Source organism: Oncorhynchus gorbuscha, linkage group LG13 (assembly GCF_021184085.1).
Source record: "Oncorhynchus gorbuscha isolate QuinsamMale2020 ecotype Even-year linkage group LG13, OgorEven_v1.0, whole genome shotgun sequence".
Classification (NCBI taxonomy): Eukaryota; Metazoa; Chordata; class Actinopteri; order Salmoniformes; family Salmonidae; genus Oncorhynchus; species Oncorhynchus gorbuscha.
The window spans coordinates 69,477,166-69,493,280 of NC_060185.1; the positions used below are offsets into that span (position 1 = coordinate 69,477,166).

At 44.4% G+C, this 16,115-nt stretch overlaps 1 protein-coding gene across 1 annotated transcript; it reads right to left on the reverse strand.

The window, feature by feature from the left end:
• Positions 1 to 3,882: 3,882 nt before the first annotated feature.
• Positions 3,883 to 9,545, reverse strand: LOC123994085 (reticulon-4 receptor-like 2). Its single transcript, XM_046296584.1, has 4 exons — positions 9,323 to 9,545; positions 7,150 to 7,376; positions 6,710 to 6,943; positions 3,883 to 6,492 (listed from the first exon to the last, which is right to left on the reverse strand). Exons 1-4 carry the CDS (start codon positions 9,378 to 9,380, stop codon positions 5,626 to 5,628), a joined length of 1,386 nt encoding a protein of 461 aa, XP_046152540.1. The 5' UTR covers positions 9,381 to 9,545; the 3' UTR covers positions 3,883 to 5,625.
• Between the last annotated feature and the right edge of the window lie 6,570 nt (positions 9,546 to 16,115).

Consider the following 16,115-nt stretch of genomic DNA (forward strand, 5'->3'; position numbering starts at 1 on the left):
TCTTCCGCGACATCTTCGTCGCGTCCACCCAGTCTTCCATGTCTCCTGTGTCAAGCCGTTTCTTTGCGCCCCCGTTCGTCTCCCCCCCCCCCGTCCTTGTCGAGGGCGCACCTATTTACAGGGTACGGAAGATCATGGACATGCGTTCTCGGGGACGTGGTCACCAGTACTTAGTGGATTGGGAGGGGTACGGTCCTGAGGAGAGGAGTTGGGTTCCATCTCGGGACGTGCTGGACCGTTCGTTGATCGATGATTTCCTCCGTTGCCGCCAGGGTTCCTCCTCGAGTGCGCCAGGAGGCGCTCGGTGAGTGGGGGGGTACTGTCATGTTTTGTCATAGATTGTCATGTCTTGTCCCTGTGCTTTCTCTTCTATTCATTTCCCCCTGCTGGTCTTATTAGGTTCTTTCCCTCTATCTCTCTCTCTCTCTCTTTCTCTCTCTATCGTTCCGTTCCTGCTCCCAGCTGTTCCTCATTCTCCTAACTACCTTGTTTACTCTTTCACACCTGTCCCCTATTTTGTCCTCTGATTAGAGTCCCTATTTCTCCCTCTGTTTCCGCTTCTGTCCTTGTCGGATCCTTGTTTGCTGTACTGTGTTCTTGTTCCGTCCTGTCGTGTTTTTGCCTTCTTCAGATGCTGCGTGTGAGCAGGTGTCTCTATCAGCTACGGCCTGTGCCAACCCGAAGCGACCTGCAGTCTGTGGCCGCTTCTCCTGTTGTTTCCCTCTACAGACTAGAGGATTTCTGTTATTCCTGTTTGGACATTACCTGTGAAAGAATTCAGGATTAGTCGTTTTCTGTTAGGACTGGAATAAACTCTGTTTCTGTTAAGTCGCTTTTGGGTCCTCATTCACCTGCATAACAGACGGTTCACATTACCCTGCTCTGATATAGTAAATAGGTGGAAGTGGTCACATGCAGATGTAATGGCTGGTCACCTGTGCTACAATAATGGATGTTGGTCACATTCTTTTTAGCAGTGGGTGTCCTGATACTGCACTTAGTACTTCGTACTCCCATATTTCAAAGAATAGGAGATACAAATGTAGATAGTGTGGTTACACGGCAGCAGATATATGGAGGGGTCAGGGCCTCACAGTGAGCCATACAGCTTACCAACAAAACCACACAGTTGGAATTGAATGAATACATTTCAGCCTCTCTGAACCTCATAACTGTCCTCCTAAGCTCTCTGTATTTCTCTCTGGTCCCATTGACGTCATTGGGTGGCTGGGTTTGGGCTCGTTGAATAAGACACCCGTGTGAAGACACACGTCACCAAACAACGCCAACGACACGCCAACTCACAACAACAGACTCAGAGGGCCTAGCTGGGCAGCCAAGACGAACACTGCCATCTGGGAGAGAGAGCGAGCGAGCGAGAGACAGGGGGAGGGAGGAGGGGATAGAAAGAGGGAGCGAGCGAGAGAGAAGAATTTGACAAGGATGAAGGATGAAATAAAGGCAGATTGACTGATAGTTTTAAAATGATTCGTAGTACCATAAAAAGACTGACAACTAGACAAAAGAGCAGAAGGAGAAAGAGACATGAAAGAGAGAGAGAGCAACTGAATATGAGTAGGCGCTCTGCGGCACACACGCATCAAAGTCTTTTGCTTGCTAATGGTCTCTCTATGTTCCTAGAGCAGAGTTAGTGCTAATGAGCTCCCAACAGACACCTGCAGAGTGCATGGACACATTATAAAAACATACCGATGATGCGATCATGACATATTATAACACTTCATTAAACATGTTATGAACCTGTGCTCTCCTTTGTGGAACGAGTGCAGGTATGGAAAGATTTGATAAGAAAGAAATGGAAAGTAATGAGAGAGGGAGGGGTCAGAGAAGACAACATACGTGTGATGATGACTGATGTATAGTGAGACCAAATTGAGGGAGTGAGTTATCATCCGAGAGGAAGGAGAGAAGTTGAGAGAGAAAGAGGGAGGGAAGGGTGAGAAGAAGCTGAGTTGTGATGAGCTGTACCTGTATATATCCTGTAGAGGGGGAGACTTGGACGGAAAAAGAGAGTGCGACAGCTAGGAAACTAACATCTAAATGATTTGAACCCCTAATGCGAGACAAAAAGTTCTGTGTGCATGTATACGTGCGTGTACATGCGTGTTTCTGTGCATGTTTGTTTGTCCATCTGTATCTGCATCATTCAAGTGTCAATCTGTTGAATGGGAGGATTAAATCTGGTGCTAAATGTCACTCTTTCACCCTATCCCATCACCCCTGACACGGTCACCCCTGACTCACCCCCCCCCAAGACAACCACATTTCCCAATGTATCATAATTTAGCTAGTAACAGAGCAGATAAGGGGGTGATCAAGACGTGGGAATGCAATTCAAATCTCTCACTCACACGCACACACACACACACACTCCAAACTCAATAAAAAAGAGCTTGAGGGGTTTAAAAGCAGCAGATTAAGACTTTAAATGAGGCCATAATTAAGACTTTAAATGAGGCCATAATTAAGACATTTGACCTCAGTCTCAGCTAGAACCATCTGTCATGGAGGGAGCAACCAAATACGTCAAACCTCTGTGAGACGTTTTGGAAATGTATGTTACAATATCCAAAGACCAAAGAGAACTGTCGTGTCTATTTAAAATGTCTCTTCATCCTTCTATAATCATTTCACATTATCCCCATCTATTTTCATTTATTCTTCTTTGTTCCCTATTTGACCACTTTAGATTCTATCCTTCTAGATCAGGGATGGGCAACTGTGATAGGGGTGGGGGCCACAACAAATCTGAACTCATCATGAGGGGCTGCAGTGAATAGTGGATCTGCATACCCACATTCATACCCAAACAAGCAGTCAGCACTGGCCATAGTCTTTTGGGGGCCCTAAGTGACGTTTTTTGCCCCCCCCCCCCCCCCCACCTTCCAAGCAAAACATTTTCTTGACAGCGGAGGAACTTCCTGCAGTTAATTTCCTGCAATTCTACACATTTTGCTATGGGGTGTAGAACAAATATGACCATTTTAAAGCAGGTTTGCTGCAATTCCACACATTTTGCCATGGGGTGGAGAGATTTGCCATTTTATAAATTCATGCAATTCTACTAATTTTTCCATGGGGCAGTGAGAAAAATGTGCAGCTTTATGGTTGATTTCCTGCAATTCTACTAATTTTGCTATGGAGTGGAGAGAAATCTGAGAGTGACTACCAACATCAATGCCCCCCCCCCTAAGTAATGTGACCATGATAAATACAAGTTTAGATGGCTGACTAGACTAATTGACCAATCTTAACCATGTTACCTGACATGGGTTAATTGAGTGAGTCAGTGACTGACAATAAAAAGCTCATCCACAACCACATTTCCAAATAGCACCTTGTGTATTCTATTATTATAATCCTCAACAGTAAAGACCCTGGCTGACTTTCTATAGAAAGTTGGCCATTTGCCAATCCCTGCTCTAGACACTACACCTTGATAGGGACCTGTAATGTAGCGAAGGCTGTAAGTGTGTGTTTCTGGTGTTTTATAATACAGTGGTGTTGTACTGTGTTTTCTCCTTAGCGATTTGACCTTTTGGAGGAAAGCCAGAGAAAGAGAGACTCCCACACGGTTCTGTTTTAGTAAAACCAAGAAAATGTTTATTCACAGCTTCCATTGAAAACAAAATGTGCAACATTGTCACAGTTTCCTTCATATTCCATTCAACCACACGGTCAGGGGAGGAGAGGGAGTGGCACATGGGGAGTGACAAACAGAGATGCCCCGACACTCATCATTACCTGGTTGGGTTTGCATTTGATTTGACAGAGATGTACATTCAGCCATGCACCTGCTGTCGGGTGTGTGTGTGTGTGTGTGTGTGTGTGTGTGTGTGTGTGTGTGTGTGTGTGTGTGTGTGTGTGTGTGTGTGTGTGTGTGTGTGTGTGTGTGTGTGTGTGTGTGTGTGTGTGTGTGTGTGTTAGATCTGGAATCAAACAGCTGTGTCTTCTGCTCCCAGTGGAATCCTCTTAGAGTCAGACTTATTTAAATAAGACAGCTTGCTAACGAGAGGGATTGTTAAATGACTTTTAGCACGAGAGGCTACTGACAAACACACATTAAAGGAATGACTGGGGCACTCCTTATCTGGTGCTGACCCGCAGCAGGACACTGTCACTCCTTTGGACTGGATCAACCCTGCTAGACCCGGGCTTCAGTCACCATAATGGGCTATAGGTTTTTCCCAGTATACTGTCCTTCTGTGTGCATCTCACATTAACACAGAGCGAGACACACACTGTGGTCATGAGGGGAACGACAGACTTAGAAATAAGAGGTAGAGACGGACTATTGAGGGGAAAGATTTCCATATATCTTTTCAAATCTCCTCAATCTTTACATACAGTACACTAATAAACATGAGGGTGTTGCTCATGGCAACAATCACCAATGGAAAAAGAGAAAGAAAAACTAGAAAACCTGAAGAATGTTGAAGCATGGGCTTCATACAATAAACTACACAGCAGTGTCATGTATGTAGCTATCTAGTGTCACAAGTGTATCACTACCTACAGAGTTCGTGTGAGATATTTACAGTGTGGTTTTTATTGATGGTGTTGACAGGAAAAATAGATGACATGTCAAATGTTGGGAGATGGAGAGGCACCCTCGTTTTCACTCCCTTACTGGCACTCTGACCTGGCCTGATGTCTGTTGTATGTCGTAACAACTCTTAATCCTATCACTCTCACACTCTCTCTCTTTTATCCCGTCTCTTGCTTGCCAGCATCCTTTAAAGTATTGTATTTTCATTTCTGTCCTATCCCTGTTACATACAGGCCCACATCCTTTACTTCACATCTATCCACCTCTCCTTTACCATTTCAGTGACAGATGTCTCACTACAGTATTTTTCCATAAGTATTCTTGTCTTCCTGCTATTCCCTCTATGAGATACCCTCCGTGTTCTCTGTCTCCTGCTGCGGTAGCCCTGTAGGAGCAGCACTCTGGTGTCCCTGGTCTCTCAGGTAGAGAAGTGAAGGTTGAAAGGTCAGTGACAAAGATGAAGCCAAAGGAAAGTGTTGCTTTTGAAAATCTTTTCTTAGCAGGACTGGCACGCAGTGGTTGACAATGGTGAGCGTTTTGACGCCATACAAAATAGCCAGCGTCACAACGCCTGCGTTGTTCGCTGCGAATACAAACTAGTAGTTATGGTGATAAAATTCCTGAAAATGCCACCAGCTTACTGAGTGGTATGAATTGAATGCAGTGCTATGTTGTGGTACTAAATGTATGGATGTCTTGGTGTGTGGTGTGTTAGTGCGGTAGTAGCAGTAGTGATTGGAACTTGCGTAAGCTGGCCACACTATCGTGCTGTCAATGGCGACAGAACCTGCTGCTGTGGTGTCATCTCGGTGAAAAATGAGCTCAGCTCTATCAGCAGCAGCGGTGCCCACCAATGAAATGGTGTCCTACACTGCATCTCACCTGTACTCCTGAGAGCAGCTCCCTACTGCCTGCCTGCCTGCTCCTACATCAGTGTACTGCCCCCTGGGGGCCAGGGGGGAAACTGAAAGGAATCAAGATCCAGGTGTGCAGAGGAGAAAGAGAAAGGAGTTGGAGAAATAGAGTTGGAGAAAAAAAGAAGCTGACGGGGCTGTTCAGCCAAAGAGAAGGTGGAGGCAGAGAGTTAGCACAGAAAGGGAAAGTAGAGGGATGAAAGACCGAGTGGGGGAGGAGGAGGGCAGGAGGACCGGGGTGTCATAGCCGGGCGGACACTCAAGCTCGAAGCAGCGCACGGAGGCATCTTCGTTCCCGTAGTTGGCCCAGTACTCCTCCTGGTCCACCTTGGGCAGGTTCACCTCCTCCTCCTCAAGCTCGTACTTAGAGAAGAAGGAGTTGGAGGAAGGGTTGGAGGGCTGGTTGGGCTTGACCGAGGAGAAGGGGTGCGCCTTGACCGTTTCGGAGCTCTTCTGGAAGATTCCTTTGGACGAAGCCACAGGCTTGTGCTTGGAGAACCACCATCTTGTCTTGGTGCTGAAGGTGGTCGTGGTGGTGCCGGCCAGTGACCCAGGGTCGGGGAGGGGGCAACGGGCAAAGTCCATCTCTCGAAGGAAGCGCAGGTCCTGTCCGCGGCGGGGGGAGGGGGAAGTGCACATCAGCTCGGAGGAGGAGATGCGAGCTGTACGGAACCACTCCCACAGGGGGCGGGCCTCACAGCCGCAGGACCAGGGGTTCCCATTGAGGCGGAGGAACTGGACTGCCACAGCATCTTTCATGGCCTGGCCCGGAAGCTCTGCCAGGGAGTTGTTGAACAGGTAGAGGATGGTCAGACGGCCCAGGTCGCGGAAAGCACGTCGGTTCACCTGCCGAATTCGGTTGTCGTGGAGCAGGAGACGGTCCAGGTTAACCAGGCCGTGGAACACGTTCTCGGACAGCGTGCGGATGCGGTTGCCGTGCAGGAAGAGGTGGTTCAGGTTGACCAGGTCGGAGAAGAGGTCGTCCTGGATGAAGTGCAGCTGGTTCTCCTGTAAGAAGGAAGGACATTGTCAGTGTGTGTGTGTGTGTGTGTGTGTGTGTGTGTGTGTGTGTGTGTGTGTGTGTGTGTGTGTGTGTGTGTGTGTGTGTGTGTGTGTGTGTGTGTGTGTGTGTGTGTGTGTGTGTGTGTGTGTGTGTGTGTGTGTGTGTGTGTGTGTGTGTGTGTGTGTGTGTGTGTGTGTTTTATACAAGTATGTGTATCCATACCTGCAGGTAGAGGAACTGCAGGCTGTAGAGCTTGAGGAAGAGGTCGTGGGGGAGAGCGGCCAGCTTGCAGCGATGCATGTGCAGGCTCTGCAGCTTCTCCAGTCCCCGGAACGCTCCACCCTCCAGTCGCCTTAGCGATGGGTTGTCACCAAGGTCCAGCTCTTCTAGAACCCTCAGGTTGCTGAAGGCTCCAGCCTCAATCAATGTGATGTTATTGGAGTAGAGCCAGAGAACCTATAGGGGGAGGGGTTGAAAAGGAAAGAGGTATATAGAAAGTGATCGTAACACATCTGAGAAAGGACACAGCTCCAATATGAACACACAGAGCTCAAATACTAAGCAAAATACTACATTTAAATGCAAAACTATGCAATATCAATCCACAAAAACAATTATAGTTCATTAAAGAATAACCTACACAAAAACACACACATTCTAACCTGTGTCTCGAAGCCAAAAGAATCTGCTCTGAGCTCGGTGATGCGGTTGTTCTGCAGAAAGACGCGCTGGGAGTCGTAGGGAACTCCGGAAGGCACGGTGGTGAAGTTCTGAGACTGGCAGCTTACCGTCATGGGTGACGGGTAACACACACACAGCCTTGGACAAGTCCCCGCCCCACTCGGCTTCACCGCCACCAACCACAACACCAGCCATAGGGTGAGCCCACCTGAAACATACACACACACACAGAGAAAGAGACATAGATTAAAATAATGGAACATTATAACAACTAGCAGACAAATAGTACAGTAAAGACAACCAGAAAAAGAAGGAGTGAAAAAGAGAAAGAGGGCAAGGGATGCAGAGCTGTTTTCAGCACTTGGAGCTGTCCAGTCGAGTGGTGCATAAAGTTGTTGATGGACACGGATATGACGCAAAAGCCAAGATTGATGATCTCAATCTCGGATATGACGCAAAAGCCAAGATTGATGATCTCAATCTCGGATATGACGCAAAAGCCAAGATTGATGATCTCAATCTCGGATATGACGCAAAAGCCAAGATTGATGCCATGATCTCAAGTCTGACTAATAGGCCAGTCGCACTCATTCATAATAAATGACACTATACAAATCACCCTCCTATTCATCTCTACCTGATTATGTTACATAGGCTAGTCAGCCTATTGGGCATAGACCAGTTTAACTTCTAGTTTTGATTTACATTTGGTTGAGTTGTCAAATGATGTGAATTCAAAATGAAAATCAACCAACCACCATGTCATTGGATTTAGGATAAGAGTTGGATGAAAACAATAAGAAATTCCCTAACATTGATGACTTTTTTCAAATCCAACCAGTTTTCCACGTTGATTCAACGTCAACACATATATATTTTTTGGTTGAAATGAAGAGGAAACAATGTTGATTCAACCAGTTTTTGCCCAGTGGGAGTACAGGTTTATAATTCTGGTAACTTCATTCAACATTTATCCCAGACTAAATAGCTGAATGAGCGTAAAACCAATCTTCACCTCTGGTTCGAAGTACTATCAAGTTCTATCACACGAGCCACACAAGGACTAAACAAGATTTACCCTAGTAGCCTAAATTCACGAGCCAACTTCACAAAAAGGTTGGCTCACGAAGAGGTTACAGAGTATGGACAGGCGTAAAACAAGGTAACCGGACCCGGCTCGGTTTCTCTCTGCACATGGATTATTCAGAGGCGGTTTGGCAAGCTCGGATAACCGGGCACAAAGAAAACATCGCATGAAAAAAAGTATCGCGTGACCATTTAGCTTCCCCGGCAAATGTTCCAACGACCTCACCTTCATTACGCGAACCCGGTAACGACATGGCTCGTTAACTGCGCGCGCACGGGACGTGGAGAGGACTTGTTTAGTAGGAGTGCGCAGCATGAACAATCTCCGCGCGTGTGCGCAACATGAACAATTTCAAATGTGCTGTTTGTTGCTGTTTGTTTAGTAGGTGTGCTCAACATGAACAATTTCCAAATGTGCTGTTTGTTTTTGTTTGTTTAGTAGGTGTGCTCAACATGAACAATTTCCAAATGTGCTGTTTGTTTGTTTAGTAGGTGTGCTCAACATGAACAATTTACAAATGTGCTGTTTGTTTTGTTTGTTTAGTAGGTGTGCTCAACATGAACAATTTACAAATGTGTTTTTGCTTTATAATGTTGAGGTGGATGGAGACTGAAAATGATATAGGTTTTAAGTGGCATCTTGTTTGCAAGAGACAGATGTGTACTTCAGGAAGCCAACAACGTCTTTGAAAACGTGAGCCTAGATACAGTAGCCTAGATGTGTATGCATGCAAGCACGGGCATACAGGTAGGCTAGCTGTTTACGCACCTAACTGTGAACGAAATCAACTGAGTAGTTCAGTACTTGAGACGTTCTTGTCTATTGCTGTTCTGTATGATCTCGTGTTTCATGTTTTGTGTGGACCCCAGGACGAGTAGCTGCTGCTTCAGCAAAGCTACGTGGATCCTAATAAATACAAAAAATACATAAAACATTGATTCACTGTAAATCATATCTTAGAACATCACCCTCCTCATCCCCAGTACCACCAACAACATCAAGACTACAACAACAACAAAACAAATAACGTAGCCAAGCCTGTAGCCTATGAACTGAAGTCAACTCACTTTTGAAGTTGTGGATGTTGGAGCTCCAAGACCTCCGTGCAGTCGAGAGAGTTTCCATCTCGAACCAAAGCCGACAGCGAGTTAGCCTGAGCGCTGAGAAAGTGCTTGCTATCTCCGCTGAAGTTCAGCTCTGGTAACGGAGTCGGTGAGACTGAGTGAGTGACGAGCAGAATTCCCGGGATTTATACTTGATGAGCTCGCGCCCACGGCTGTGGACTGCGGCGGAATCTCTCATACGTCACCCTGTACGGGTCAGATTCGCGCGGGCGAATGGGAGGGGATGGGGTGGATGAGAGAGTTGCTCAGAGGAAGCGACTGGAAAGGAGAGGACGCTCACAGTGGAGTGCGTGTGTATGCGTGCGTGCGTGCGTGCGTTGAGGGAGCTCGGCGCGGTGTGAGTTTGGATCACAGAGGGGGATTGGAGGAGGATAAGCAGGTGGGAAAAGAGCATTTGGCTTATAAACAAATAACTTTTGCTAATTTAAAGCATCAATCTGTAGTCGCGACATCCATTTTCGGACTTATACATTTATGATATGTAACCATTGATTCTTGAATAATATACATTTTAAATAAATGTCTCATGAGCTCAGTTCAACTGTTGTACCACATCAGAACCCAAAATATAAGCTTGTTTTTTTCTCCAACGTTTGTAAATAAAGCAAATATAAACAAACACGCTATAGCCTGGAAACATCTAAAACGACCATATTGATAGCATGTTCTTGGATGATTAGTCCTTGCATCCATAGCTCTGTCTTTGCATTTGAGAGTGGTTACATTTCTCCAGGCCCATAACTCAGCTTTTTTACAGAAACCGTGGCGATTTCGCTTTGATATTGTTTCAAATGCCAATCGCGAGTTCGATGGCATGCGATTGAGAATATCTTAAAGTATTTTTTATTTACTTAAAAAGATAGAGTAGCCTATCTGTGAGATGAGAGAGGGCATCGTGAACGTCAATTACTATGCAGGAATGAGGCAGTTAGTTAGGCCTACCTCATCATCTCAAATTTACAGTGTATATCGTCGCTCTACAGCCAATAATAGTATGTCTTGATCATGCGTGTGTTATAGGCCTACATCAAACATTCATAACCTTTTACATAATAGTCTATACCGTTTCAAGTATTCTCCCCTGATGCGCCCTAAAGGCACCGCAGCCCACAGGCCGTTTTTCCTTGGGATTTAAGCACACATTGTCATCGACCTTATTAATAAGTGTGGGATGGGCAACTTCGATGGGAGTAGGGGCCACAACAAATCAGAACTCATCATGGGGGTCTGGAGTGGCCCGTGAGTCTGCGGGTCTGCGTCACATTCATACACACGCAAGCAGTCAGAGCTGGCCCTTGCCTTTGGCTCCCACATTGCGAGTAAAACATTTTCTTGACAGGGGAGAGACAAAATGTCTGTTTCAGAGTTAATTTCCTGCGACTGTAGGCCTACACATTTTGCCATGGGGCAAAAAGAAAATATTACTGATTTAAAGCAAGTTTGCTGCAATTGTACACATTTTTCTATAGGACAGAGAGAATGTTTGATAGCTGGCTAGACTAACTGACCAATCTTAAAAATGTTAGCTGACATGGGCTAATTGAGTGACAATCAATGACTGATATAACAATTAACTGCTGATGCTCAACCACATTTCCAAATTGCATCTTGTGTATTCTGTTATTCTAACTCTCAACAATTGAGACCCCACTGACTTTCTAAACAAATATATAGAGTACCATTCATAAATTTGGACACACCTACTCATTCAAGGGTTTTTCTTTATTTGTACTATTTTGTATATTGTAGAACAATAGTGAAGACATCAAAACTATTAAATAACACACATGGAATCATGTAGTAACCAAACAAGTGTTAAACAAATCCAAATATGCTTTCAATTTTAGATTCTTCAAAGTAGCCACCCTTTGCTTTGATGACAGCTTTGCAGTCTTGGCATTCACTCAACCAGCTTCACTTGGAATGCTTTTCCAACAGTCTTGAAGGAGTTCCCACATACGCCGTACACTTGTTGGCTGCTTTTTCAACACTCTGCGGTCCAACTCATCCAAAATCATCTCAGTTAGGTTGAGGTCGGGTGATTGTGGAGGCCAGGTCATCTGATGCAGCACCATCACTATTCCTCTTGGTCAAATAGCCCTTACACAGCCTGGAGGTGTGTTTTGGGTCATTGTCCTGTTGAAAAACCAATGATAGTTCCACTAAGCGTAAAAACAGATGGGATGGCGTATCATTGCAGAATGCTGTGGTAGCCATGCTCTTTAAGTGTGCCTTGAATTCTAAATAAGAAATCACCAACAGGGTACCATCACACCTCCTCCTCCATGCTTCATGGTGGGAACCACACATGCAGAGATCATCTGTGCATCTACTTTGCGTCTCACAAAGACATGGCGGTTGGAACCAAAAATCTCAAATTTGGACTCATCAGACCAAAGGACAGATTTCCACAGTTTATTGTTCATTGCTTGTGTTTCTTGGCCCAAGCAAGTCTCTTCTTATTATTAGTGTCGTTTAGTAGTGGTTTATTTGATGCAATTCGACCATGAAGGCCTGATTCACACGGTCTCCTCTGAACAGTTGATGTTAAGATGTGTCTGTTACTTGAACTCTGCAAAACATTTATTTGGGCTGCAATTTGAGGTGCAGTTAACTTTAATGAACTTATCTTCTGCAGAAGATTTAACTCTGGGTCTTCCTTTCCTGCGACAGTTGTCATGAGAGCCAGTTTCATCATAGTGTTTGATTGTTTTTGAGACTGCATTTGAAGAAACTTTCAAAGGTCTTGAAATTGTCCATATTTCTTGACCTTCATGTCTTAAGTTATGATGGACTGTCATTTCTCTTTGCTTATTTGAGCTGTTCTTGCCACAATATGGACATGGCCTTTTACCAAATAGGGCTATCTTCTGTATACCACCCCTACCTTGTCACAACACAGCTGATTGGCTCAAACGCATTAAGAAGGCTAGAAAATCCACAAATGAACTTTGAACAAGGCACACCTGTTAATTGAAATGCATTCCAGGTGACTACCTTATGAAGCTGGTTGAGAGAATGCCAAGAGTGTGAAAAGCTGTCATCAAAGCTGGTGGCTATGTTGAAAAATATCAAAGATAAAATCTATTTTGATTTGTTTAACAATTTTTGGATAGTTTTCAGGTCTTCACTATTATTCTACAATGCAGAAAGTAGTACAATTAAAGAAAAACCCTTGAAGGAGTAGCTGTGTCCAAACTTTAGACTGGATCTGTACAAAAGGGGTGCAGCGCGCGCAAGTTACCCATCCCTGGGCTAGATGGATTCATACTTCAAAAGACTGAAGTTGCTAGACCTTTCAGTGTGTGGATGTTCTGAAGAAAATGTTGTCAAAACATCCATTCAGGTGTCGTTATACGATAGACTGACTGGTTTATTTTTGTACCGTTAGCAGGACATTCTGTCTCATACTACACTCTAAAAGATGTTGGGTTGTTTGGTTGACCCAACTGCTGGGTTGCAGGCATTGGGTCACTTAGTTGGGTTGTGTTTTTGTAGCCTCCCTAAAAGCCTATGCTAATCCCATTGTTGGGATAGATACCACTTTATTATAATATGTCATTAAAAAAATCATAATATTCTAGCAATATGTGTCAAATGCAAAAAAATGCAGGGAATAAAAAAATAAATTGCAGCATATAAACTCAACATGATCAACAGGAATGACATTTACTCTCATGGGTGGTCAATACTCTCATGGGTGGGGTGGCAGCGTAGCCTAGTGGTTAGAGCGTTTGACTAGTAACCAGAAGGTTGTGAGTTCAAATCCCCGAGCTGACAAGGTACAAATCTGTCGTTCTGCCCCTGAACAGGCAGTTAACCCACTGTTCCCATGCCGTCATTGAAAATAAGAATGTGTTCTTAACTGACTTGCCTGGTTAAATAAAGGTAAAATAAAAAAATAAAAATAAGATATATCAGAACGCCACACCCCTAATAATCCACACCTCCTACAAATAGTAAAATGACCCAGCTGCTAGGTCAAGCCAGCATGAAAGTAAAAAATAACCAACTGATGGTTAAATTATCCCATATTTGGGTAATCTCATCAACCCACCAATTTGGGTTATTCACGCAACCCAACAGGCTGTGTCAAAATAACCCAGCATGTATTCTGTCCAATATTTACCCAGCCTGTGTTACCAATGAACTCAAATTGGTTTGAGCCTTTTTTTAAAGTTTAGAATCAGATGAATTAGTCAGGTTTGGCTTGACATTAGTTTTGGAATCGGTTATTGATTTGTGAAATTACAGCCAAAGAAGAAAGTGTCCAAAAGTAGGGCCTAACCTGAGTCTGGATCTCCTTGGTGAATGGACAGAACACTACTCAATGTGTGTCTGTCTGTGTCTGTGTCTGTGTGTCTGTGTGTGTCTGTTTGTGCATGCGTGCGCAGTCTGTGTGCTTTCTAAGGTACATTTCAGTGGGTGGAGGAGGGGGGTGGTTTTGTAGGGATTTTATGCAGCATGTGTGTGCATGGTTAAGACATGATTTGTGGGTGGGTTGAGTCAGAACTGAGTCCTCTCCCGCCATGACTTGGGTCAACTCTGTTCCATATCCAGCAGCATGATGCACACAGTCTGTTCCTGATGGCAACACGGAGGTAATGGCACAGAACAATAGCAATTGCTACTCAGGAGAAGGTCAGCTCCACAAGCTGTGTAATAGCATATGACATCATTCATTCGCAGAGGACATCTTTGTGTGTGTGTGTGTGTGTGTGTGTGTGTGTGTGTGTGTGTGTGTGTGTGTGTGTGTGTGTGTGTGTGTGTGTGTGTGTGTGTGTGTGTGTGTGTGTGTGTGTGTGTGTGTGTGTGTGTGTGTGTGTGTGTGTGTGTGTGTGTGTGTGTGTGTGTGTGTGTGTGTGTCTGTGTGCACCTAGGATCTTTTGCATAACAATCACTCTACCAAAACCTTGGTCACAACTTAAAATATCTGGTGATCAATTAACCAGCTAGCAATCTGCTATGTGTGTGTTAGTTCACAATGTTCCTTGAGCCTCTAAGCTTTGGGGGTGGTAGTCAGCTCTGTGAGCTGGCACCAGTGGTCACCATGGGTGGCCGTGGAGAGTTGGTAAGGAGTGGAGAGGGGTTGGAGAGGGGTGGAGAGGGGAGGGATGGGGGGAGTGAGAAGCCGTTGCACAGCTGACTGAGGGTGGCTCTGTGTGCCCCCTTCCCTTCATCACGCACCCATACATTGGTCATGAGGCAGTATGTGTGTGTGTATTTGTGTGTGTGTGTTAGTATTTTGTCGATGATCTATTGAAGTAGTCAAAGATCACAAGCCTTCACTACAACTTTCTTTCTTTCTCTGCTCTCCCTCCTCTCTCTCAAATCCCTCTCTCTGCTCTGGTACACTAACATGTGATCTGGTGTAAACACAACATATTGAAAAGATTTGTCCTCCTGTCACATGCCGACCAATCCCTCCTCGAAAACACTCACACACCCCTACACACATGCACGACCCCCATAGCCAGCACCTACACAAAATCAGGCATGGACACATTGTTGTGTCTTTGGCTATGCCGGATTATGTGATATGACGTGCTATTCTATAAAATAATTTCATGTAAATGTAATTAACTAGAGAGTCGGGCACCACAAAATAATATTTATAGAGCTGTTATCTTCCGTATAAACTCTTAAAGACCTAGTAATATTTTACATCCATAGCAGTCAACATTAATCTTCATCTTACTTCAGTCTCATCTGAAAGTTGTAAATTCTTGGTTATCTGCAAGAACCCTGGCTAACAATTTGAATCAGCAATACAAAATTGGGTTTAATCATTTATTTACTAAATACCTAACTAATCACACATACACATAATTAAATCATAACTTGATTACAAATTACGTCATAAAGGAAAACATCCCTAGCGGGCGGAACAGATATGACAGCTTGTTACACAAAGCAAAAGGGGCTGGGTTGAGTGAAAGAGTGGGAAGACCGGAACAAAGTCGAAGCTGTGCTATCGTAAATACAGTATCTTATGCATTCTAAATTACCGCCCATTTGGAAAAGGAAAATGCAATAAATATTTACTCTGAGCTGCGCTTCAGTAGGTTGGTGGTAGATGGAAGGCCGTGTTGCCAAACCGAGTCCTCTGTCCTTTGAAGAATGTCTCTAGTTGTCAATTGGATACGTTGTAGTGACTTCGTTGTGTGATAGACGGGATACTCTGTCTGTTCCTTCCGAACCTGCGTTTGCAGCTGCGGTCGCTAACTCAACAGCTAGGAGGTATCACTTCTGTAGTGAATAAGAGTTCAAAGTTCATACCATTCGCGACCAAAGCTCCTGCTGATGTTGGCTTCTTCCTGTAGTTATTTTCTGAACCATTCTGACATAGGATTGTCATCCTACCTCATTGGAACAGGAAGTTATGTTGTCGTCAAGGGCTTATATAGGAAGGGAGAGGATTGTGTGTTTGAAAAGTTTTATAGCCCTTGTCCCTTCACAGGGGAGGGCCATTGATTGACCAGCCCTATCTTATGAAAATCCCAATCTCACATTTTAGAAGCTAAAATCACATTTCATCCCATCACAAATAATTTCATATTCAAACATTTAAATTGAACAACAATTCCATGTGAATCCGATAACTCTGATGTGTAGACTTTCCACTGTCGAGTTTGTCATCTTATCATTGATGAGAATGTCTCAGATGACAACCGAACTGACATCATATTAATTAAGTACCACTGCATATGTTCAATTGTTCGGATTACCAGAATAT

Excerpts from the sequence above, each read along its gene's own strand:
- LOC123994085 (XM_046296584.1), bottom strand. The coding sequence starts at position 9,380 with ATGGAAACTCTCTCGACTGCACGGAGGTCTTGGAGCTCCAACATCCAC. Across the intron at positions 6,944-7,149 it reads CTTTTGGCTTCGAGACACAG|GTTCTCTGGCTCTACTCCAA; the intron begins GTTAGAATGTGT and ends CTCCCCCTATAG. Across the intron at positions 6,493-6,709 it reads TGCAGTTCCTCTACCTGCAG|GAGAACCAGCTGCACTTCAT; the intron begins GTATGGATACAC and ends TCCTTCTTACAG.